Source organism: Xenopus laevis, chromosome 2L, assembly GCF_017654675.1.
Source record: "Xenopus laevis strain J_2021 chromosome 2L, Xenopus_laevis_v10.1, whole genome shotgun sequence".
NCBI lineage: Eukaryota > Metazoa > Chordata > Amphibia > Anura > Pipidae > Xenopus > Xenopus laevis.
In genome coordinates, this window is record NC_054373.1 from 172151090 (window position 1) to 172177586 (window position 26497).

The 26497-nt window shown below is 39.5% G+C and overlaps 1 protein-coding gene across 1 annotated transcript; it reads right to left on the reverse strand.

Annotated features, from left to right (window-relative positions):
- Positions 1 to 342: 342 nt before the first annotated feature.
- Positions 343 to 25209, reverse strand: cenpj.L (centromere protein J L homeolog). Its single transcript, XM_041582692.1, has 17 exons — positions 24988 to 25209; positions 21420 to 21878; positions 20536 to 20659; positions 18738 to 18995; positions 17605 to 17740; positions 14513 to 14612; positions 11217 to 12738; positions 10871 to 11000; positions 9736 to 9901; positions 8266 to 8523; positions 8077 to 8170; positions 6776 to 6876; positions 6213 to 6314; positions 3927 to 4067; positions 3774 to 3858; positions 1696 to 1816; positions 343 to 844 (listed from the first exon to the last, which is right to left on the reverse strand). Exons 2-17 carry the CDS (start codon positions 21813 to 21815, stop codon positions 646 to 648), a joined length of 3933 nt encoding a protein of 1310 aa, XP_041438626.1. The 5' UTR covers positions 21816 to 21878; positions 24988 to 25209; the 3' UTR covers positions 343 to 645.
- Between the last annotated feature and the right edge of the window lie 1288 nt (positions 25210 to 26497).

The following is a 26497-nucleotide window of genomic DNA, read 5'->3' on the forward strand; positions in this document are numbered from 1 at the left end:
TTTCAAACGGGGGTCCGTCTAAAAAACAAATGCTCTGGAAGGCTACACATTTATAGTTATCGTTGCTTTTTATTCAGGCCTCTCCTATTCATACTACTGTCTCTTATTCATATCAGTGCATGGTTGCTAATGCAATCTGGACCCTTGCAACTGTATTGGTGAAATTACAAGCTGGAGAGCTGCCGAATAAAAAGCTAAATAACTCAAAAACCATAAAGACCAATTTGCAGGTATTGTGCAGGTACCCGGACGCTACAAGTTCAGATGTAAAACTTGACTTTCTTTACAGCACAACCATAGATTTATATTTATATATATAGTAGTATTCCTGGCACAAAGTTCTTTTTATGATGTAATTACTTTAATTCAAAATAAATTACTGTTCTCTAATTCTATGGTAAAAATTCCTAGAAGGCATATCTACATTTCATATGTACAATACATGTACATGTCTGTGCAGCTAGTACAAACACATATATACAGTAAAACAAACAATTGCTTCAATATCACTTCAAAACGATTAGACGACAAGTAAACGCGAATCCTTTATCATGGAAATCCAGCCATTTCTGCTGTCACATGACTTGTTTAATGCACCAAGTGTTTGTTAATGAAGCGGGGCCTCATTCACATTTGTGTCACATTTTACTGTTCCGGTTTAGTGTCCATCACAACGTTACCCTCCTTATCTTTAACTCGAAGTCTTCCTGAGGCGTATTTGGTTTCAGTCTGCCCATTGCTATACACAGTCTTCACCGTCCCATCGGGATATTCTCTTCTTTTGTATTGTGTCGTGTGAACTTCCCGCTGCCCATTGTCAAATTCTATTACTTTACTTCCATCCCTAGAACAAAAAAAATGTGAATCTTAAAGGGATTCTGTCATGCTTTTTATTTCTAAATGACACTGCAGATAATTCCCTCTACAATATAAAATTTCATTCCTGAACCAGCAAGTGTATTTTTTAGTTGTAATATTGGTGTGTAGGTGCATCTCAGGTCATTTTGCCTGGTCATGTGCTTTCAGAAAGAGCCAGCACTTTAGGATGGAACTGCTTTCTGGCAGGCTGTTGTTTCTCCTGCTCAATGTAACTGAATGTGTTACATTGGGACCTGGATTTTACTATTGAGTGTTGTTCTTAGATCTAGCAGGCAGCTGTTATCTTATGTTAGGGAATTTTATTTAAAATAATCAAAATTACAAAAACAAATCAGAATAGAACAAAGAAAAATATTACATTACTTACAAACCAAACATCAAACATTTGTTTGTTTGTTATCTTGTGTTAGGGAGCTGTTATCTGGTTACCTTCCCATTGTTCTTTTGTTTGGCTGCTGGGGGGGGAAGGGAGGGGGTGATATCACTCCAACTTGCAGTACAGCAGTAAATAGTGATTGAAGTTTATCAGAGCACAAGTCGCATGACTTGGGGCAGCTGGGAAACTGACAATATGTCTATCCCCATGGCAGATTTCAAAATTAAATATAAAAAAATCTGTTTGCTCTTTTGAGAAACGGATTTCAGTGCAGAATTCTGTTGGAGCAGCACTATTAACTGATGTGTTTTGAAAAAAATCTTTTTTTCACCATGGCAGTATCCCTATAACGCAAAAGCCTGACATAGAGCACAAATGAAGAGCGAGTGCCCTATAAATTCACAGTGTGATATAAGACTTGATCAGAAGTCAGTACTTACAGGTGCATGGTGATTATTGTCCCGTCTGGCAGTATACTCTCTTCTCTCCCATCTCTATACAGGTTTTTGATCGTCTGGTCTGGGAATGTTATCTCTTTCCTTCCGTCGGGAAAATGTTTTTCTGCAACAAACAGGAACACACTATGATGAACAATTATCCAACAAATATGATGTCACAATAAGCATTATTCTAGAATAAAAGTTGTGCTCACCGCTCATTTTAAAAACATCAAGCGGCGGTGCAATGAGGCTGTGACCACTAAATCCACATAGACAAATACAAGAGTCCTCTGCACGAAAAGTGTCACATTTGCACGACACAAGAGTCCACGCAAATACAGAGGAATATATTAGAGGCACTGGGGGTCATTTATCAACACTGGGAAAATTTGCCCATGGGCAGTAACCCATAGCAACCAATCAAATTGCAGCATTTATTGTTCTACTTGCAGCTGGCTTTAAAAAGCTAATCACTGATAGGTTGCTATAGGTAACTGACCATGGGCAATATTGCCCAGTGTTGGTAAACGAGCCCCACTTTGTGAGTGGAGAAAAAAAAAAATAACAAACACTGGGGGTTATTTATAAACACTGGGCAAATTTGCCCATGGGTAGTAACCAATGTTTCTATGAAGAGAGAAAAGAACCCCAATTGCCTCTCACTCGTTCAGCGGTTCCTCAATTATTAGATTACCTGTTAAGTGTTTATTGTGATTGTCAAATGGCAACCACTAACTAATTACAGTAAGTGCTTAATTTTACCCAAAGATAAATTATATTAAAGTGCAAGTGCAATATAATTCATTCTATTAAATATAACTAAAGATTAATAAATACTTAATTAATTACTTTCACACAAATTAATGACCTTATGATACAATGTGTTGTCTGGTACGTTGGTTTTGCATCCACAATCAATCTGATCAAAGATTCAATAAAGTGCTTCAAGTGCTGATATGATTGCTATTAAATGGCAATTACCAAAAATTCATCATTGCTTCAAAATTAATTTATTGTAAAGTGCTTAACAGTGCTAAGTAATAAATATTGATAAATAGGTAAAAATTCAATAGTTGATATAGTGAGGACCACAATTAATGGGATAAATTACTTTTAAAAAATACACATGATGCTCAGGTTAAATGTGTCATGTGTATTTTTTAAAAGTAATTTATCCCATTAATTGTGGTCCTCACTATATCAACTATTGAATTTTTACCTATTTATCAATATTTATTACTTAGCACTGTTAAGCACTTTACAATAAATTAATTTTGAAGCAATGATGAATTTTTGGTAATTGCCATTTAATAGCAATCATATCAGCACTTGAAGCACTTTATTGAATCTTTGATCAGATTGATTGTGGATGCAAAACCAACGTACCAGACAACACATTGTATCATAAGGTCATTAATTTGTGTGAAAGTAATTAATTAAGTATTTATTAATCTTTAGTTATATTTAATAGAATGAATTATATTGCACTTGCACTTTAATATAATTTATCTTTGGGTAAAATTAAGCACTTACTGTAATTAGTTAGTGGTTGCCATTTGACAATCACAATAAACACTTAACAGGTAATCTAATAATTGAGGAACCGCTGAACGAGTGAGAGGCAATTGGGGTTCTTTTCTCTCTTCATAGAATTAATTGAAAGTTACTGACTTAGGTCAGACCTCTGCCTCTGCCGTGGGACGAATTTAAGTTTATTTGGGATCACTTCGTTTTTGCATAGTAACCAATGTTTACTACCCAGATGATTGCTTCCAGTGTTCAACCTACAGCTGGCTGAAAAAAAGCTAATTACTGATTGGTTGCTATTAGTTACTGCCCATTTGCAAATTTGCCCAGTGTTTATAAATAACTCCCAGTGTTTTTTTTCCCCTTCACTAAGCTAATCACTGATTGGTTGCTATGGGTTACTGCCCAGTGTTTATAAATGAGCCCCAGTGTGTTTGCCTTTCCCCTAGAAGTTAAAGCACAAGAAGAATAAACTTCTTTTTGTCCCGTTTCCTTATGTTCATGCATATAAAACACGATTGGCTAATTAAAAGGCAGGTGGAAAAACCAACCTATTTGTCCATTGGAAAACTGAAGTATTTCAAGCCCATCTGGATAAGTCGTATGTGTAGTTTGGTCTTCCGCATAATAGTAAATCTAAACAGGAACAATAAATCATTAGTACAAACTCGCATACACACAGCAGAGACCACAGACACACTTACTATTCTCTGATCTCCCAGCACTTGCTTCACATCTCCATTAAAAAACGTTACAGTCGTAGACTTGCCATCAACGCTCACTTCCTTGCGGGTCCCATTAGGAAACATAATGACGTGGCAGCCGTTTCGGAGAATTCTCTCGACCTAAAACATTCAGTGAATCAGAACATTTGTGCAACAGAACTGAAGCCTCCGTACATGACACAAGAACTCAATAGCCAAAGGCAACCTGACTGGTCCAAATCACCAGTTATTGCAAAAGAACAAAGTGACTGTAATATTTACAAAACACAAATTTGGGAGAAATGCACCTTAAAGGGGAAGGAAACCTTGTCGGCGCAAACCCCCCACCCCCCCTCCCGTTGTTGCCCACCCTCCCCCCTGGCCTACCCGTCCTGCTGGGCAAATGCCCCTAACTTGTTACTTACCCTTCTGCGCAGGTCCAGTCCAGGGAGTTCACAGACATCTTCTTCCACGCGATCTTCTTCCAGCTGTGAACGGCGTTTTGGCGCATGCGCAGTAGGATCATTTCGCCGGTACGGATCTAGTGCACATGCGCCAAAAGTCATGCGCATGCGCAGTAGATCGTACCGGTGAAATGATCCTACTGCGCATGCGCCAAAACGTCGTTCACAGCTGGAAGAAGATCGCGTGGAAGAAGATGTCGCCTGTGAACTCCCTGGACTGGACCTGCGCAGAAGGGTAAGTAACAAGTTAGGGGCATTTGCCCAGCGGGACGGGTAGGCCAGGGGGGAGGGTGGGCAACAAACGGGAGGGGGGGTGGGGGGTTTGCGCCGACAAGGTTTCCTTCCCCTTTAAAGGGGTTGTTCACCTTCGAGTTAACATTTAGTATGGTGTAGAGAGTGATATTCTGAGACAATTTGCATTTGGCGGTTTTTGATTTATTTAGCTTTTAATTCAGCGGCTCTCTAGTTTGCAATTTCAGCAATCTGGTTTCTGAAACTGGATTGTTAACCAAGCAGCCATATATATCAGCTGTTGCTTAAGTGTTCATTTTGGGGGTATAGTTTTCCTTTAACTTTTAGTAGAAGATTCTAAGCAACTTTTCAGTTGGCCTTCGTTTTTTATAGTCAATGATTTTATTTCTTCTGATTCTATACAGCTTTTAAATGGGGGTCACTGAGCCAAAAAATGATTGCCCTGTAATTTAGGCCCTCTCCACTTCATCGTCCAGCCTCTCATTTAAACCATTGCCTGGATGTTAGGGTGATTTAAACCCTAGAAAAGAGCTGCTGAAATTCTAAACTGGAGAGTGGCTGAACAAAAAAATTAAATCATTCAAAAACCACAAATAAAATTTTTTAAAACCAGTAGTAAATGGTCTCAGAATATCCCTCTGTACGTCATACTAAAAGTTAATTTTAATGTTTGCATTGGAGGGCTGGTTAAAGGAGAACTAAACCTTAAACATAAATATGGCTAAAAATGTCATGTTTTATATACTGAGCTTATTGCACCAGCCTAAAGTTTCAGCTTGTCAATAGCAGCAATGATCCAGGACTTCAAACTTGTCACAGGGGGTCACCATCTTGGAAAGTGTCTGTGACACTCACATGCTCAGTGGGCTCTGAGCAGCTGTTGAGAAGCTAAGCTTAGGGCTCATCACTAATTATCCAGCAGAAAATGAGGTTGGTCTGTAATATAAGCTGATGCTACAGGGCTGATTATTAAATTCTGATGCTAATTGCACTGGTTTCTGTGCTGCCATGTAGTAATTATCTGTATTAATTACTAATCAGCATTATACTGTGACATTTCTATTCTATGTGTACTGTATATTGTGAGTGGGTCCCTAAGCTCAGTAAGTGACAGCAGCACAGAGCATGTGCAGTGAATCAGCAGAAAAGAAGATGGGGAGCTACTGGGGCATCTTTGGAGACACAGATCTTTACTGCTAAAGGGCTGTGGTTGCCTTGGGCTGGTACAGAAGCCCGAAACACAATGTACAACATTTCTACCTACTTCATTAGTTAGACTTTAGTTCTCCTTTAAACGCTCGATAGGCTGGGGCATTGTTTACATTTGTCCCCAGCCTATTGAAACTTTGACTCGCCTCCACAAGCCTGGCATCATCTTCCGAGTCATTTGGGAAAGGAACTACCAAAGGATCGGTTGCCCAGAGAAGTAGGGGAGCAACATGCAGAAGTAGGTTTCTTAAAAAGCTTATTAAAGCGATAGTGACACATTGCTGGTAAAGCAACAATTGAACAGCGTTAACCAAAACGGACAAATTCAGGGTCTAAAATGAATAATGCAGCATTATATTACCTTTCCATCTGAGTAAGTTATCTCTCCTTGAACACCCTCCTCATTTCCACCATTAACAGGGATTGGGTGTTTCAGCTCATGCTGTGTCACACTGTCGGAAGCCTATAGGACATAGAATCATTTATTATTATGTACAGGAATGAGAAGATTTATCTAGAGCAGGGATCCCCAACCTTTTTTTACCTGTGAGCCACATTCAAACGTAGAAAGAGTTGGGGAGCAACACCAACATGAAAAAGTCCCTTGGGGTGCCAAATAAGGGCTGTGATTGGCTATTCGGTAGCCCCTATGTGGACTGGCAGCCTACAATAGGTTCTACTTGGCACTATCCTTAGTTTTTATGCAATTAAAACTTGCTTTCAAACCAGGAATTTAAAAATAAGCACCTGCTTTGAGGACTTTGAGAGCAACATCCAAGGGGTTGGAGAGCAACATGTTACTCACGAGCTACTGGTTGGGGATCACTGATCTAGAGTTTCTATGCAATGCAAACACTGAGAAGATACATGGAAGCCGAGAACATTTTACTGCATCATAAACATATTTAGTCCCACAAGGCTTACCATCAACACAATTCCTGCAGACTCTGCCTTGTTTGCTTGCACCGTTTCGGTTTTCCCAGCACTGCTTGGGGGGCTCGGCTTGCCGTTTTTCACAGGTTTTCCTGAAGGGCAAAAATAAACTCATTATCGATTTAAAGTGGTACAAATTAGTGATGTGCGGGCCGACCCGAGCCCCGAGGGTTTACCCGCAGGTCGGGCGGGTTCGGGCCAACCCCTGGACAAAATGCGCGGGTCGCAGGCGGGTGCGGGTCGAGCTCTTCTCCTGCACTCCCCATCCGCGACATAGTACTGCCGACTTCCGCGCCGGAATTTATAGACTTCTGCCTGCCCCGCCCCTTTTGTGACGTCACTGCGGGCCGGGGCTATAAATAAAGGGGAGCAGCGGGCCCGGGTCGGATGCGGGCGGGTTAGGGTCGGGTTGAGAAATTCTCGACCCGCACATCACTAGTACAAATGTCCCTGTGCATAGCTGAAAGAGGAATCCACTAAACATGCTGTCCGTAATTTCAATATTATTTTATAATACACAAGAGCCATGAATATCCAGTAAAGTATATCTTAATAAATGTCGCTTGGTGATGTCATCAGTTGTATTGAAGTTTTGTGATGTAATTTCTGTTATAATAATATAATTATATTATAATAAATATAATAAGTAGTAGGGATGCACCCAACCCGGCCAAACCAAATCTTAATTTGCATATTCAAATTAGGGGAAGGAAGGGAAATCATGTGACTTTTTGTCACAAAACAAGGAAGTAAAAAATGTTTTCCCCTTCCAACCCCTAATTTGCACATGCAAATTGGGATTAGGTTCAGTATTTGGCCGAATCTTTCACGAAGGATTAGGGGGTTCAGGAAGATTTAGCCTTTTTTAGCAGGATTTGGTCGAATCCTTCTGCCTGGCTGAATCGAATCGGAATTTGCGTAAGGGAAATCACATGACTCATTGTCACAAAACAAGGAAGTAAAAAAAAAAATAAAAAAAAAATGGACCACTTTTTCCTTCCTCACACCTTTTATGTATTTGCAATTTAGGATTTGGTTCGGTATTCAGCCAAATCTTTCATGAAGGATTCGGGGATTTGGCCAAATTCCAAATAGTGGATTCGGTGCATCCCTAAAATAAAGTACCCCCTGTTGTAAAATATATGGATATTAGAAGGTGCCTCCATGACCTGTGTAAAAACACTTGGCCTCGTGCTTTTATATGGTAATGGAACTCCTCGGTGACTTAGAATATCCTTATATTTTACGACAGGGGGTATTTTATTTTCTTCATAATGAGCAATTGTATGTACCTTTAGGTGGTGACTGGCTTCTGCGGAAAACCTTGGTGTTTTTTTCTGTTTGAGAGGACAGGGAGTTCTGGATCCTTCTTGTGTTTTGGGGACTCTAGAATAACAGAGAAAAAGTTAGCAAAAGCAGCGAGTTTAGCGTCTCGCATTTAACACATGACCCAACAATGAAAGTTATATGAATGTATCTACCACACAGTCTAATCTCCTGGATTGCACTCCGTGACTTTCAACCGCCTTTGTGGTTTCCTTATTCTTGTTTTCCACGGCTTCCGCTTTTTTCCAGTTGTCCAATCGCACTTTCTCGATGAATTGGATTTCCTCCTTGAGCTCCGTGTTCTCTTTGGATAAGGCATCGATCTGATTTCTGAGACGACCGTGAGTGGTTGACCATTTAGCCTCCTTTCTTTTTAAGTCCTCTTGCAAGTCGGCCACCTGTTGCTTTAAGGACTTCAGAAAACAGTGGGATTATATGTGCACAGGACTAGAAATTACTTCTAAAAGCTGCACAGAATGTTTGTCACTAAACAAGGCTGATAATGACCAAGGCCCACATTAAATGGCACCAAATGAACTGGCCCACTCTACATCATAACTAAATAACAACTGGCCCTGTAGCATCAGCTTCAGACATAACCTCCCTTTCTACTAATCTTCAGCTTCTGAATGTCACGGACACTCGGGCAGATTGATCAAGGGTTGAATAGTAAATTAGCCATTCAAGTTTTCTCTTAAAGGGGAAGTAAAGTCTAAGATAGAATAAGGCTAGAAATGCTGTATTTTGTATACTAAACATAAACATGAACTTACTGCATCACAAGCCTAATCAAACAAATGATTTGTGCTTTCAAAGTTGGAAACAGGGGGTCACCATTTTGTAACTTTGTTAAACATCATGTAACTGAATGTGTCTCAGTGGGACATGGGTTTTTACTATTGAGTTCTGTTCTTAGATCTACCAGGCAGCTGTTATCTTGTGTTAGGGAGCTGTTATCTGGTTACCTTCCCATTGTTCTTTTGTTTGGCTGCTGGGGGGAAGGGAGGGGGGGTGATATCACTCCAACTTGCAGTACAGCAGTAAAGAGTGATTGAAGTTTATCAGAGCACAAGTCACATGACTTGGGGCAGCTGGGAAAATGACAATATGTCTAGCCCCATGTCAGATTTCAAAATTGAATATAAAAAAATCTGTTTGCTCTTTTGAGAAATGGATTTCAGTGCAGAATTCTGCTGGAGCATCACTATTAATGGATTCATTTTGAAAATGTTTTTTTCCCCATGACAGTGACCCCTTTAAAGGTGGACATGCCCTCTTCAGACCAAGACAGAATCTTATTGTCCCATATAAGGTGGCCCTCCTGACATATGGCTGAGAATTGGAGTAATGGCCAGACTTGAAGATACAATTGGGCAAAGATCAGATCACCTTATTGATGCAACCCTCTTCTGACCGCTCTCCCCAAGTCCTCACTATAAGCGGATTTTACTTGACTGGGCCACCAACATTCATTGCCAAATCTGGTACATTCAACCTCAGCAAATAATCTGGTCTTGCAGCGTGTACCCCAATTTTTCCTTCTATAGTCCTGGCCCCGCAGTGGAGCTCCACTTTTTTAAATTAATACTTGTACACATATAGCCCAAGTAGAACTCATTCAGTACCTGGATTTCTTCACGTTCTTTTTTGTCTGGAGCAGCTCTTGCTGCGCTAGCATACTTCTCAAACACTTTGCGTTCTTTTAGTAGTTTCTTCATTTCTTCTTTTTTAAATTCTTCAAACTTTGCCAACTCCAACGATTTTTGCTGTTCAAAGGCAGCCACGTCTTTCCTGATAAAAGAAAAAAAAAATTGCACTGAAGTCAGAAGTACATAAATCGCGTTCCCGAAGACAACTCATGGATATTTCAGTTCAATGGAGGAAGGATATAGAATTTTGATGTGATTTAATCAAGTGCAATCCAGGAATTAATGTGAAGGATCAGGATCCATACAGGGTAATAGTTTTATACATTAATTCACTATGATAATATAATGGACATATCTGTGGTGGTTGGGCTATGACACTACCTCTGACATCTGCATCAGGCCATATACAGAGTCTGTCACTTAGTATCGGCTTCAAAATTAACATAATGTACAGGTATAGGATCTGTTATCTGGAAACTCATTATCCAGAAAGCTACGAATTGCAAAAAGGCCATCTCCCATAGACTCCATTTTATCCAAATAATCCAAATTTTTCTCTAATAATAAAAAGGCAGATTGTACTCGATCCAAAATAAGATATAATTAATCGTTATTAGAAGTTGAAAAAATATTACCTTCCTCTATATGAATATATATATGAATATATATATATATATATATATATATATATATATATATATATATATATATATATATATATATATATATATATATATATATATATATATATATATATATATATATAGTCAATCCCAAAGCCGGCACTCTCGACAGCAGGTTACAGTTGCCTGGGTGCAGTATCAAAAACGAAATTTCCAACGTACAAGCAAGATCCGCACTCACAGGTCTTAAAAATGAATAAAAGTTGTTTTTTTTTATTATCGGAGGAGGCCGAAACGTTAGCCCTTTACAATAAAAACTTTTATTCATTTTTAAGACCTGTGAGTGCGGATCTTGCTTGTACGTTGAATATATATATATATATATATATATATATATATATATATATATATATATATATATATATATATATATATATATATATATATATATATATATATATATATATATAAAGCAATCACATTTATACCGTAAAGTCTCCATTGCTTTTTCCTGATCTTCACGACGTTTCACGAGGGCAGCATTTTCGATTTTAAATCTTTCTATCTCGGTTTCCAGTTCGACTAGTTTTTCCCTTAAAAGCCGAGAGCGAACACTATCTGTAAAAGCAATGCAGGCTGAGATTACTACAATAGAATTAACAGCATAATTTGCATCTTTATATTACCTAGTTGAATTTACACTAGATGCTCCAGTTTTAAAGTGGAAAAATGGCCGACAAAATAGTTTTGGAAAAGCCAATCGAGATATTTATAGATACTGTTTTCAGATCACCGCATCTTAATCACCTGTAGGCACAATGGCCCTCAATTTACCTGCTTCTTCTTGCTCTGGCACAGACTTGCATGCCAAGTGGCCTTCATTCTTTGGTTTAGGCTTCAGTGCTGGAAATAATTTCATCACCAGATCAGAAGTTGGAGGAGTGCCTGAATGATCAGAAGGTGCCGTTGATTTTAGATCATCCCCTTTTTTAGATGCCACCTTTCTCTTAACGGCCTTGTCTATGACATGGACTGGGCTTTTGCTGGTATAGTCTGAAGGAATAAACTCTTTGCCATTTCCTTGAGGAACGTGTGGTTGATTCTCCACATCTTCTAGATCTGCCCAGGTCTTCTCATCATCAAAATCCATTAGACTGGTGTTTAGTGATGGAGTGTTATCATCTTCCTCTAAGGAAGCAACTTTATCCTTTCCTTCTAAAAGTGTTGATTCATCATAATCTTCTCCATCTGTTAAGTCCAAGTCAAAGTCTCTGGCTTTGGTGGCCTTGCTCATATCTTCACAAGGCTCTTCTGATAGAAAGCCATTGTCCCTACTAATTCTAGTCACTTCTAAACCATTGTCATCTCCACGTGTATCACTTTCATCTTCTGAAGATTCAAGGTCATCTTCACTAACAATTACTGCTGGTTTCACTTCTCTCGCGGTAGGTGGGAGTATCTTGCAGGCAGCTTTGCTATAGTGATCATCAGTTTCATCGGTTGGGGCAACAGAAGAAATATGTTTCAATGCAGCAGCTGCGTCTTTCCTTCTCTGAACTGTAACGTGTTCCGTGTTGCTGCCCACATCTGCCGGCTGCCCGTGTGGAGATTTAACAGGAGTAGAGGACAATCTGCGATTGCTGTTATCGGGCTGGTAATTTTCATTAACTAGTTTCTGAACAAATGATGAATTGCTGGAGAAAGATATTTCCTCGGCTGCCTGTTCTAGAAGCAAAAACTCATCCAATTCAAAGTTTTCTTTTTGTCTCTCCTTTTCCCAGATTACTCGTCGCTTATGAAAGGAGACCTCAAAAGAGAAATCCTCGGTTTTTTTGTTATTGGCGTCATACTGCGGAGTGGACATCATGGTCTTTTGTTTCCCCACTCCTGTCCTGCTTGCCTCGAGTGGCATTAGATTCTCATTGTTTTCTTTATTCTCCATGATTAAATTCTTTCTCAAGCCAGTTTTGAGACTTTTGACATCTTCAGTAGATATACTCTCTGGTTTATGTATCGATAAAGAGAGGCTATTTTTGAGGTTATGGTTTTTAAGAACAGATTTCTTCATAGCGGGTTCGAATTTGCCTGTACCACTAGAACATGACTTTCTATCCACACATGGGCTAATTTCAGCCATTTGTTCTTTGGTGACTGGTGCAACTTTTCTCTGAAGTGGTCGCTTGTCTGGTTTAGAAGGATCTGGTTTAGTAGGATCTGCTGCGTCTTGGACTTTTATTTGGGGTTTGCTCTCCTGAGATTTAGCTTTATTAGCATTACTAAACCTAACAAGTCCTTCCCCTCTTCTAAGAAAAGGTCTTTTCACCACGGTTTTATTCTTGGTCTGTACACCAGCCACCTGTGGAACAAGAATATATTTGTTATACCGAGTAACAAGACCATAGCTTGCTCCAGGCCCACTAACCCATAGCAACCAGTTAGCCCATAATAATCCAAAAGCAAGTACCAGTTACTGGTCTGCTGTTCTGGAAGCATCAACATCTACTAGAATTGCACTGCTGCTAGATTTAGCCTGGTGGACCAGGGCATTTAACAGTTTTCTTTTCTATATAAGCACCATAAACATCCTATGCTGCTGCCCTAGGCACAAGTGCTTTAAACCACACCCATGTTACCACAAGAACTTTTAAGACCATGTAACACACCAAAAAACAAATGTTTGGTGCTCACCGCAGGGATATCACTCATATGTGAAACAAGTTAAGTCATATTAGGACATACACTTAAATCCATATGCCTCCTTCTACCCCCACCCCAGCAGGCTCCCCAGCACATGATTAAACACTTTGGGACCTGGAGCAAGTATTTCCAAATGATAAACCTCCAACCAGGTTCACCTCCTGCAGGTAGAGTATGGCACACACAGGGAGCATAGGGCAGGCAGAGTATGGCATACACAGGGAGCATAGGGCAAGCAGAGTTTAGCATACACAGGGAGCATAGGGCAGGCAGAGTATGGCACACACAGGGAGCATAGGGCAGGCAGAGTATGGCACACACAGGGAGCATAGGGCAGGCAGAGTATGGCACACACATAGGGAGCATAGGGCAGGCAGAGTATGGCACACACATAGGGAGCATAGGGCAGGCAGAGTACAGCAGGAGACAGTGAAACCTTTCTGGACAGTTGAAGAGTTGATACTGTTCTACATACAGTTACACAATGCTGATTCCCCCCCAGCAGTTTGTTTGAGGTGTGAACAGGTGAACAATGTAGGCACTTTCCGTGTGAACAATAGAGGTGTTACATGTGTGAACTTTACAGTCTGAATTTGAGGTGTAAACAATGCAGGGTCAGTTTATCTCAGTATGGATACCTTTTAAAGATCCAACAATGAATGAAAAGCCGATACCTTTTTATTCAACAAACGGGGTAATCCCAAACTTTATTCCATGGTGCTCTTGACACAGTTCAACAAATCAAACGTTTCAGGACCGCATGGCCCTTCATCAGATGAACTGTGTCAAGAGCACCATGGAATAAAGCTTGGGATCACCCCGTTTGTTGCATAAAAAGGTATCGGCTTTTCATTCATTGTTGGATTCATTGCTGGCGTGTGGCTAGGCCAGTGCCAATACCTGCATCCCCTCCTGCCTAACTTCTATTCATACCTTTTAACGATTACACAAAGTAAGCAGTTACAGCAGCCAGACTTTCATATGGGGGGGGGCACACGAGGAGGTGTAGTGGGCCGCCTGTTTAACAGCACTGCTCTACATCATCCTCAAGTCTACTCACAGATGAACAACCCCTTTAAAAGAGCAGTTCACATCTTAATTAACATAGTGCAAAATGTTTCAATTGGTCCATATTTTAATTATCTAAATTATTTCCCTTTTTTCAGCGGCAAATATCACCAACTGCAGAGTAAAAACAAAAACACTCCTTCTGAACTGCCATGCAAGTGTGTCATATTGTGTTAATACACCTTTTAAAACACACACACACACACCAATCCTCATTTTACAATGTAATGTTGCATGTACTTTATGTATTAGCATGATTTTCACAGAATAGATATAAATGGGTGCAGCCCATACAACTAAACAGGAAGCAATACAATCATTTATAAAATAACCTCTTCCAAAAAAAATTTCAGAACTGGCTGTACCTTTTGCTGATCATTTTGTCGCTGTTCTTCCAGTCTCATCTGCTCTTCTACGAATTCTTCAAATGATTTCTTTCTCTGCTTTATTTCTGACACAATTGGCCTTTAGAATAGCAAACAAGTAGATACCATGTCATCATAGGTTTAAGCAGATTTCTATCGGAAGGATGAAATCACGCAAATTGCCTGTAATGCTGTGTAAGCTTTTTGATTTTTGGGGGTTACATATGGATGATATGGGTTCACTTTTATTATTTTAACGTTTCTTTTATTGCTTATAATTCAGGGCCTCTACTATTCATCGTCCATTCTGACATCTGCCTGCTTGCTAGGGAAATGTAGTCTTAGCAACCAGACAGCTGATGAAACGGCAAGCTTCAGAGACAGCGAACAAAAACGTTAAATATTTAAAAACCGCAGGAAAAAAAATGAAGACTAAGGGGCAGATTTATTGAGGTTCGAGTTTTTTTTTTCCATGAAAATTCAAGTATTCAAGTTGTATTTTTTGGTCAAAACTCACATTTTTGGGTTAAAAAAAACCCAAAAACTCACATCGATCAAGTTTAAAAAATAAAATAAAAATGGAATATTCTAGATTTATTATACCCTGACCCCGGAAATTGCTTGAATCTGAAAATACACCATCTAAAACCTGTTGAGGTCATGTAGAAGTCAATGGCAGACGTACCTTAAACCATTTGAAGAAGTTAAGTTTTTTGGAGGGTTTTTTCCCCCGCAGAATTGGGTTTTTGCTTTTCAAGTTTTTTCTTAAGTATAATATCATTCGAGTTTCAAGGTCATTCAAGGTAAATAAAACCCAAACAATTTTATTGGTATTAAGACACATGCAATTATACATTAATAATAATTAATTTAAATTAATTACACCTATTTACTTAATTATTTATGTATTAATTTTAAATTGTTGAAGCGCAATATGGTATGCCGGCCAATTTTTAATAGATTGCATGTGGTCTTAATACCAATAAAATAGTTTTAACTTTGATACTGACGAATATTTTAGTTTGTAGGGTGCTAACGGTGGAGAAGGTCCATTAGGAGTTATATTGTGCCCTTAACTGATTATTGTATTGTATAAAAAATACTCTTAACACTTGACCCTTGATAAATAACCCCCTTAGTGCACATTGTCCTAGAATGAAGCGATTATACTAGAAAGTTAATGTCAAAGGGAAAACTATACCATGAACTCAGCAGATCTCTATAAAGATACGGCATGAATTATGTGATACATATGAAACAGTCCATACAAATAAAGCCTTTTCATGAAACTTCTACTAGTGGTATGAGCCATTGGATAAACCTTTACAGAAAAAAATGTCTGTCCTCATATGAGGCTCTATTACAACACACAAACAAAGGGTGCACATACATGCAACGTCAGCGAACGTTTGGATTAAGTGTTTGTTACTCCCACACCTCGTTATAGTTACAGCCTTCATTATTGTCTGCCAGGTAACTGGGCATCACTATACGATGGCAGCACTGCAAATCCAATGTACATGTATAAGCAAAAAGCTTTGCCAATGGAGCAACTCACCAAATTACGTGTGTGGCCCAGGTGCTCCTGTCCCAGGCCCTCAGCCCAAGGGAGCGGATAATCCAATAGTTAAACAAAGTTGGAGCAAGGCACTCGAGTAGGTCACGTACAGATCAGACCAATAAGTAAAATTATGAAAAAGTTTTTAGATAAACATCTCACGCATAACGCGTTTCGTGTCAGTAGGACACAGACAAGCCTTTGACTAAGCTATACATGGCAGCACAGAAACCAGTGCAATTAGCATCATCATTTAGTAATCAGCCCTGTAGCATCAGCTTATATTACAGGGGAAGCTCATTTTCTGCTGGATAATTAGTGACGAGCCCTAAGCTTAGCTTCTCAACAGCTGCTCAGAGCCCACTGAGCATGTGAGTGTACAGACACTTTCCAAGATGGTGACCCCCTATGACAAGTTTGAAGTCCTGGATCATTTCTGCTATTGAGAAGCTGAAACTTTAGGCTGGTGCAATAAATTCAGTATATAAAATACGGCATTTTTAGCCCTATTAATTTTTTGGGTTTAGTTCTCCTTTAAAGGGTTTGTTCACCTTTGAGTTAACGTTTAGTATGATGGAGAGAGTGATATTCTGAGACAATTTGCTTTCATTTTTTACTATTTGTGGGTTTTGAGTTATTTACTGTAAGGGCTCGAAGGCAAAGTTGGAGTGCGGACCAAGGAGGAGGCAGTTCAAGCAAACAAAGTTCAAGGTATAAGAGGGTTCGGCAATAGAATGGTCAGAGTTCAGGCAAGGGGTCAATCCAGGCAGAATAGGGTCAAAACGGTTAATCAGGCAAAGGTCGGTACACAGGAATCAATAAGGAATGCACAAAGTGAAACCTATACTTGGGCACTGTTGCAGTGTTCAAGTTCCTTTAAATAGGCCTGTTTTGGTGCCACAAGCCGGACGTCATGACGTTGACGCTGGTGTTCTGACGCCAACGTCCATTCCAACGCTGGCGACCAATCGGCGGGCGAAAAGACGCTGGCGTCACAGCGCTGCGACCAGCAGGATCCACGTGGAGGAATAGGGCGCCGCCATCTTGGACCAAACCATGGCAGTGAGCAACGGTTTCCTTTACATTTAGTTTACTATTTCCACAATGTGGTTGCTATGGTCCAAATTCCCCTAGCAACCATACATTGATTTGAATAAGAGACTGGAATATGAATAGGAGAGGGTCTGAAAAGAATGATGAGCAATAATGATACATTTGCAGCTATAGAGGATTTTTTTTAGATTGTGTCCTCCACCCCCACTGGAAATAGTCAGAAGAAGAAGACAAATAATTATAAAACTATAAAAAAATAAATAATGAAGGCCAATTGAAAAGTTGCTTACAATTAGTCATTCTATAACATACTAAAAGTTAACTTAAAGGTGAACCACCCTTTTAAGTTGAGTTAGACTGTAGTTTCCTTGGAATCTACATGGATATATTAAAAACAAATAAAACAAGTAAAACAAATATAATAAGCTAGAGTTATATTTGGCTTTTTGAGCTCCGGCTCATCAATATACCAAAACTTTACCTCTCTTCTGTGTACAAGCTGCCTGATTGGTTGCCCATTTGTCTCTGGAGGAAATCACGTTGTTTGTCTTGTAAAGCATTTCCGAAATCATCGCAGTGGGATAAACTGTCTTCACAGTCATCATGTACATTTTCATCTTCATTATGGGGAAAAAAAGATGGAACAATAGATTAAAAAAATAACGTGCACTCAAAAAAAAAAAAAAGGACCCCTTTAAGAAAAATGTAACCTAAATACCCCCCCCGCCATTGTTCTTTGCTCCTTTTGACACTCCAGCAGACTTCTCAGGAGGCTCGATCTGTCAGTTTAATCCAACGCCACATTGTTTATTATAAACTCTGTTACCCCACTTCTTATGAATTAAAGGGGTGGTTCACCTTTAACTTAACTTTAAGTATGTTATACAATGGCCAGTTCTAAGCAATCATTTAATTGGTCTTCATTATTTATTTCTTACAGGTCACTGACCCAGTCTAAAAACAAATGCTCTGTAAGGCTACAAATGCATTGTTATTTTTTATTACTCGTCTTTCTATTCAGTCTTCTCCTATTCCAGTCTCTTATTCAAATCAATTCATGGTTGCTAGGGCAATTTGGACCCTAGCAACCGGGCTGCTGAAATTGCAAACTAGAGAGCTGCTGAATAAAAAGCCAAATCGCAAATTGTTTCAAAATATCACTCTCTACATCATACTATAATTTAATTCAAAGGTGAACGACCTCTTTAACAAGATCAGCACAACATACACAGGCATGGGATCTGTTATCCGGAAAACCCATTATCCAGAAAGCTCCAAATTAAGAAAAGGCCGCCTTCCATAGAATCCATTTAATCCGAATAATCCAATGTTATTTAAATAAATTATTTCCTTTTTCTCTGTAATAATAAAACAGTAGCTTGTACTTGATCCCAACTAAGATATAATTAATCCTTATTGGAAGCAAAACCAGCCTATTGGGTTCATTTAATGTCTACATGATTTTCTAGTAGATTTATCACATGAAGATCCAAATTGCATAAAGATCCCTTATACAGAAAACCCCAGGTCCTGAGATACCTGTAATGATTTCCTAAACAGTCTGTGCCAAGTTGGCAAAAAAACCAGGGCTGGTGTGAGTGCTTTAGTACTTACTGTTCCATTCCATAGAGTTCTCATCTCTTTCATGTATAGGTGGTGGAGAGCTGGAGCAGTTATTTGATTCCACACTCAATTCTTCTGCCATTTCATACACATTTTGTTCATCCTGGGATAGGCATCGATAGAAATCATCCGGACTATAAATGCCAGCTACAGGATTATCCTGGAAGACTTCAGATGTAAAGGCAACATTTTCTCTTAAGGGTGCAAATCCGTCATTGTTGTCAAAGGTGGGATTCTGAGGTTCTAGTTCTGTAACAGACAATATACGGGAACTAGTCGTAAAACCCAGGGCATATGGAAACAGCATACATTCCAAACACTAATAAGTATTAAAGTAGGAATGATTGTAGGTCAGGTAATTAGCCGAGGTAAGTCCAATACCCACAACTGGCCAAGCACCAATACTTCCATACTCCCGTCTACAATGATTAAAGGGGAAGTATTGCGAAAATCAAAATTTAATATAGGATTCCTCATACTAAAATAAGAAACTCTCTAAATACAATCAATTAAATATTCAAGTTTATATTCACTATTCCTCTCTCAGCATCTGTTTCTCTTAATTCTGTCTTCATGCAGCAGTTGGGTGTCAGATATTCATTGACAGTTAGGGCAGCACTACATGGCCGATTCAGCCGCGATCCGACGCGCTGTGCAAAATCGCAGGCATCACGTTGGATGTGACGGAAATAAGGTAAGTAATTCAATTGTCGCATCATGTCGCAGCATTGATGCGACACGACTGTCGGATGCAGACTATGCACGCTGCGTCTGCATCCGACAGTCGTGTCGCATCAACAATGCGACATGATCCGACACTGCCATTAATTACCTTGTTTCCGTCCCATCCGACGTGACGCCTGCGATTTTGAGCAGTGCGTCAAATCGCGGCTGAATCGGCCATGTAGTCCTGCCCTTAGATCCAATACATCTTAGGGGGGCCACTTTTGCCTAGAAGATGCATATGCACTATTGCAGCTAATCTATTGGCAATAAACTACTTCGGTAGCTTTCCTTCTCCTTTAAGCATAACCTACCTGAAAACATCAGTGGCCGATAGTGATGGGCGAATTTATTCGGCAGGTACGAATTCGCAGCGGATCTTTGTGTTTCACGAAAATTCCGATGCCAGCATCAGTTTAGACGACGGCGACAATTAAACGGACGCCTATTGACTTTAATGTGCGGCAAAAGTTGCTGGATTCGAAATTGCTGCCAGTGTCAATTTTGAAGCCCGAGAATTGTCATCGGCGTAAACATTTGCGGTTTGATTTCGCAAGATATTTGTGAATTTCGTGTCGAAGCGAAACGGGACAAATTCGCCCATCACTACCCTAGAACACTTGAAGATCCTGGTTTCTGTGCAAAAAGCAGAGGAAGTTTTGCTTTTTTGACCATCAAAATAAATGTGAATACTGGCTGCATCCATGAGTGCAATTTCTGTATTCCTATTCCCTATATGGTAGGGATGCAGCAAATCCAGGATTCGGTTTCGGGATTCAGCCTTTTTCGCCAGGAATTTGATTCCGAATCCTAATTTACATATGCAAATTAGGGGCAGCGAGGGAAATCCCTTGACTTTACGGAAGTAAAAAATGTTTTCCCCTTCCCACCCCTAATTTGCATATGCAAATTAGGTTTAGGTTCGGTATTCGTCTGAATCTTTCACAAAGGATTCGGCTGTGCATCCCTACTATATGGTTTTGTAGGTTACCTACTGCTTCTTTTTTGCTGCAAATATCTAATCTAATAGTAATCAGACAGTTCAGACTCATACAATTGTACCTACCCATATATGCAGCCTGCCGGGACACCATGTTAAGCAGCATCTTCTGCTCCTCCATAAGCTTTTGCAGTTGCTCCATTTGCTGTCGTTTCAGTTGATCTTGTTTCTGCTGTTGCAATTCCTTCAACTTCAAAAAAAAAAAAAAAGAGCAAGGATATTAAATGTGTGCTTCTTCAGTTAATAGCAACTCCCAGCATGCACCAGAAACTTAACAAAAATATGTTATGCGTTAAATAACCTTAATATAATGCACAAAGCTTATTGCTACATTGGTTATCTGATATGCCACAAATTTACATGCTGCATTGGGTTAAAAAAAGTGATGCTGTTTAATCTGCGCAGTTGGAGCAATTTCCCAGTTTGCGACAACTGCACATGCGCCAGAATGGACAGAAATTGCCGAAGCGCCGGAAGAAGACCCGGAAGATGGCTGCCATGACCTCCAAACCCTGAATCTGCACCAAGGGGTAAGTAATACGTTAGGGGCATTTGCCCAGGGTAACAGCTAGGCTGGGGGGAGGAGGGGAGGTTTTTTTTTGTTTGTTTTTTTTATAATCGGTTTGTTTCTCCTTTAAAGGAGTGGTTTACTTTTTAGTTAACTTTTAGTATGTTATAGAATGGCTAATTCTAAGAAACTTTTCAATTGGTCTTCGTTATTTTTTATATATATGTGTATATATATATATATATATATATATATATATATATATATATATATATATATATATATATATATATATATATATATACACACACAGACACACACACACACACACACACACACACATATATACACACACAATGAAAGACCAATAGAATGGAAACCACAACAGGAGCATCTCATCCCACCCAAAAAATGTGTAATGCAATCATCATAAGCTGGGTACCTGCTCGAGCTTCTTCAAAAGAGGGTCGTTCAGGTCTTGCCTGCAGTTGCTTTCCATGACTTTTGTCCCAGTTTCGTTCTCTTCCCAATTAACCACAGAATCTTCCCCAGGATCAACCGCCGTCTGATCACATATAAGATTAGAGTCCTGCTCCCCTGAGATTGTGCAGTCGTCCTCCTCAAGGGAATCCTCATTTAGTAAACGGTCTCTGATGTGGGGAGGTATGATGAACCCAGGGAGGCTGTTTAATGACTGTATCATGTGGAAGTCTGGATCAGGCTCTGTGTTTGGAACAGAACTGGTTAAAAAGACACCGGCGTGTGCCATATTGGACACGTACTGTGCCATAAAACGGGCCTCTCCGGTAAAATCAGAATATGAAGGTATTTCTGGCATGTTCACTTATGTTGTGGTCAGAGGAGTAAGCTGGAATGGCATGCTGATCAGTGATATTCAAATCTGTGAACAAAATACAAAAATAGCCGCTAAAATGCATTGGCAAAAGGCAACAGAAATGGAAAATTCGGATATTTCATCTGGACAAATATAGCAGCAGGGTTATAGAATTCCCAGGGGAATACATATAGAAGCTATGGTAATCAATAAGAGACATGGCTAGGATTCAATTCATGACAAAAAAAGAGAAAAGATTTTACTCTATATTCATGCTGATAAAAAGTAATTTATTATATCAAATTAAAATACATAGCATTCCCCCTCAAGGCTCCATACCTCAGTTTGGTCACTAGAGGTCTCTATCATGCTGTATTCTATATACATTACAACCTGTCACCCAGACATAAAAAGTTGTACTGTATGATAAAAGTCCTTTTCAAATTAAACATGAAGCCCAAACTCCGTTTTTAATAAAAACATCCTGTTATAAACGCTTTTAAAACTCTAAGCTGTCAATCATATGTTGCCTGCCCCTCCTTTATGCCCTGGTCATAGAGGCGGGGCAGTCAATCACTTTCACTTTCAATTCAGCCCTTCTAGTGGTCACTGCTCTCCCCACATTCCCCCTCCCTCTTCACCATTTAATTGTATAGCCAGTGCATGGGGATGGACATCAGGTCCCCCATTCTGGTGCATAAATCAGATTTTGGCATGATGCAAAGCTTGCCTTAATAACAGTGTCCACAAAATGGCTTTTGCCAGCTTGATGTGATTATCAATTCCACGACTCAACAAAACAAGAATGAAATAATTTATACAGTGTAAGTGAAGTTTATTTTGCTTGACTAACATCATAAAAACAGGATTTGGAATTATATTTAAGGGTGACGAGTCCCCTTTAATATAGTATTTATCCACTCGGTTTCTGTAGTCCACTTTTTGAGTATTAGGATTCCATCCAGTCATTAATGGAATTCTAAGGAAAAGTAACTGGAAAAATAAATTCCCAATAAACTGGAAGTAAAATAAAACATTTCCCGTATCCTTATCATTAGAATTAATTATACAGCATCATTGTTCCCTGCAGCATTTTACAGAGTAAGGGATACAAATACAACTAGTCGTCCACAGGATTTAAAGGCGTCGTTCACCTATTTTTTAACTTTTAGTATGATGTAGAGCAGGGATCCCCAACCTTTTTTTACCCATGAGCAACATTCAGATTTAAAAAGAGTTGGGGAGCAACACAAGCAGGGAAACCGTTCCTGGGCGGTGCCAAATAAGGGCTGTGATTGGCTATTGGTAGCCCCTATGTGGACTCTTCATCTACAGGAGGCTCTATTTGACAGTACACCTGGTTTTTATGCAACCAAAACTTGCCACCAAGTCTGGAATTAAAAAATAATCACCTGCTTTGAGGCCACTGAGAGCAACATCCAAGGGGTTGGAGAGCAACATGTTGCTCACGAGCTACTGGTTGGGGATCACTGATGTAGAGAGTGATAGTCTGAGACAATTTGCACTTGGTTTTAATTTTCTTTTATTTGTGGTTATTTAGCTTTTTATTCAGCAGCTCTCCAGTTGTAATTTCAGCCATCTGGTTGCTAGGGTCCAAATTACCCTAGCAACCATGCACTGATTTGAATAAGAGACTGGAATATTAATAGGAGAGGCCCGAGTAATAAAAAGTAGCAATAGCAATAAATGTGTGGCCCCTTTTAGATAGACTGTTCCCATTGTCATCTCAGAAAGGAAGGAATTCTTCCCCTCCGAGACGTATTGGAAAGGCTTCAGAAAGGTTTTTTCCACCTTTCTCTAGATCAACTGGCAGTTAGACAGGTTATATATATATATATATATATATATATAGAAGAAAAGAAAAGCTCGCACTCACAGGTTTTATCAAGAAAAAAGTGGTGTTTATTTAGAAAAAATGACGACCACTTTTTTCTTGATAAGACCTGTGAGTGCGAGCTTTTCTTTTCTTCTACTTAATTTTTGGGCTTATTGCACCCAGGCAACTTCGACTAAGTAACGTGTTGTTGGGAGGGGGTCGGGGGATTCGGTGCGCCAGAATTAATTGCAGGCTAGGCTCGGTAGCCCAGTCCGCAGCCCGGTGGTTGGGGACCCCTGATAGATATATATATATATATATATATATATATATCGAAACGTCAGCACCTGTCCAGAATAAAACTTCTGTTGCTACACTAAGACCTGTGAGTGCGATCTTTACTACCTCTACATTTGATGACTTCGATCTAAGACTGCACCCAGGCACCCTTGACCTCTATCTCGTGAGTGCCAGTTTCCTGCTATATATATATATATATATATATATATATATATATATATATATATATATATATATATATATATATATCTTCTTAAGGGCAGCACCCTGCTTGTGTCGCTTGCCTCGGGTGCACGGTAAATAGTTCCGATATTTAAAAAAAAAAGACCAGAAACACCAAGATATTTTTGGGGTATATACATATACAGGTGTGGGATCCATTGTCCGGAAACCTGTTGTTCAAAAAAATGCCAAATTACAGAAAGGCCATCTCTCATAGACGACTCCATTTTTTTTTAAAATGATTTCCTTTTTCTGTGTAATAATAAAACAGTAACTTGTACTTGATCCCAACTAAGATATAATTAATTCTTATTGGAAGCAAAACCAGTCTATTGGGTTTATTTAATGTTTACATAATTTTCTAGTACAGGTACGAGATCAGTTATCCAGAAAGCTCCCGATTACGGAAAGGCCGTCTCCCATAGACTTCGTTTTATCCAAATAATCCACATTTTTAAAAATGATTTCCTTTTACTCTGTAATCATCATCATTTATTTATATAGCGTAATAATAAAACAGTAGCTTGTACTTGATCCCAACTAAGATATAATTAATCCTTATTGGAAGCAAAACCAGCCTATTGGGTTTATTTAATGATATGAAGATCCAAATTACGAAAAAATCTAGGTCCCTGGAATTCTGGATGACAGGTCCCACATATGAATGTAAATAAATGAGTGGGGCTCCCTTGTTATAGGGAAACTGAATGTCCTGCTTAGTAATCACTTTACAACTTGGTCTGTATTTAAATGAACACACACACAACTATTCCCCCATTTAAACACAAGGGCATTAATAAAGAAAGCCATCCATACCTGTTGTCCCCGCGGCCGCCTTCACACAGCGCAAACCCGCAACAAACTCTATTACAATATTAAATGGCCCGCTCTAGTTCCGGGCCTATCCCTTCTCAAACAAACCCACTACTGACAAGGCGCTCGCGGGGCCTGACGGGAAACTGAGTTTTTTGTCGTGAAACAGTTCATCAGCAACATAAAAACCCAACAGCGTAACTGACTACGCGTCCCACAATCCTCCGCGCGCGGACGTACGTTAGACAACGAGGAGAATACTAGGAAGTAGAGTCGTAACCAGGGAAACGAAAAGAGGCGGGAGTTGCGGCTGCTCTGGCGCTCAGTGTGAATTCTCGTGTCAGTTGTTGCTGATAGATAGCGGGCTGGGCGCTTTCTCTTTATTTACAGTGTAAACATAATGACATGCAGCCGCTCAAACACTGAGAATGTGTGTAAAGTACTTTTCAGACGCCCTTACCCTGTACATTGGGGATAGGAGTGCATAAGAGGCCTAATAGAGAACAATTGGCGCTATGACTAGAGGCTTCTAAGACTTATGTCATGTTAAAGGAGAAGCAAACCCAAAAGTTAAAAAAACCCCTACCCTACATAGACCCTCCCCCTCTAGGGTTGCCACCTGGCAGGTATTTTACTGGCCTGACCAGTAAAAATGATGGTTGATCCCAATGTTATTAATAGGTAAAAAAAGATTAAAATATAGATAGGCCGGAATTCCCGATAATGTGGCAACCCTATTCCTCGCCCCAGCCTAAGGGTTACCCCGGGCAAATGCCCCTAACTACTTACCCCTCGTTGGAGATTCAGGCTTTAGAGTTCACGGGCGCCATCTTCTCTTCGGGAATTTTCGGAATGAGACCGGCGTAGCGGCACATGCACAGTCGCAGCAAATTTCTGTTTCGAGACAATTGAGCATGCATCGAAACTCATGCAAATTGCTGAAGCGCCAGTCTCATTCCGAAGATTACTGAAGCGGCTGAATTTGGAGCTGTTTGCTGCATTCCTGACATTCAAGTTTTTTTTCAGAGAAAAAACTCGAATCTAATTTGATTCGAGTTTGCGGGTTGATCCCATTCACCCAAGTTTGAAAAAAATCTATGTTTTCGAAAATTTTCAATTGGTCGTTTTTTTTATTCAAATTTCAAGTTCATGTGAGTTTTTACAAAATCCCATGAACTCTAAATTCAACCCTTGATAAATGTGCCCCTATGAGGCAGATTTATTAAAAGAGTTTGTTCACCTTCCAAACACTTTTTTCAGTTTAGTTGTCTTCAGATTGTTCCCCAGAAAATAAAGACTTTTTTCAATTACTTTTGTTTATTTTTTTACCGTTTTTTTCAAAATCTAAGGTTCAATGTTTTTGTCTCTGGTGTTTGAGTCTGACTACTCAGTAATTCAGGTGCAGAACTGTTACAATTTGCTGCAATTTGTTAATTTCTCAGCAGCATCTCTGGAGTATCAGCAACTATTGTATCAATTCTAACAGCTGCCTGTAATGAAACCCAGAGATTCT

What these genes read in the sequence shown, in the direction of transcription:
- cenpj.L (XM_041582692.1), bottom strand. Translation starts at nt 21,815, where the DNA reads ATGCCAGAAATACCTTCATATTCTGATTTTACCGGAGAGGCCCGTTTT. An exon ending in TTTTGAAGAAGCTCGAGCAG is followed by an intron (nt 20,660 to 21,419) that starts GTACCCAGCTTA and finishes TTTTTTTTGAAG; the next exon opens with TTGAAGGAATTGCAACAGCA. An exon ending in TGCTGGGAGATCAGAGAATA is followed by an intron (nt 3,859 to 3,926) that starts GTAAGTGTGTCT and finishes GTTCCTGTTTAG; the next exon opens with ATTTACTATTATGCGGAAGA.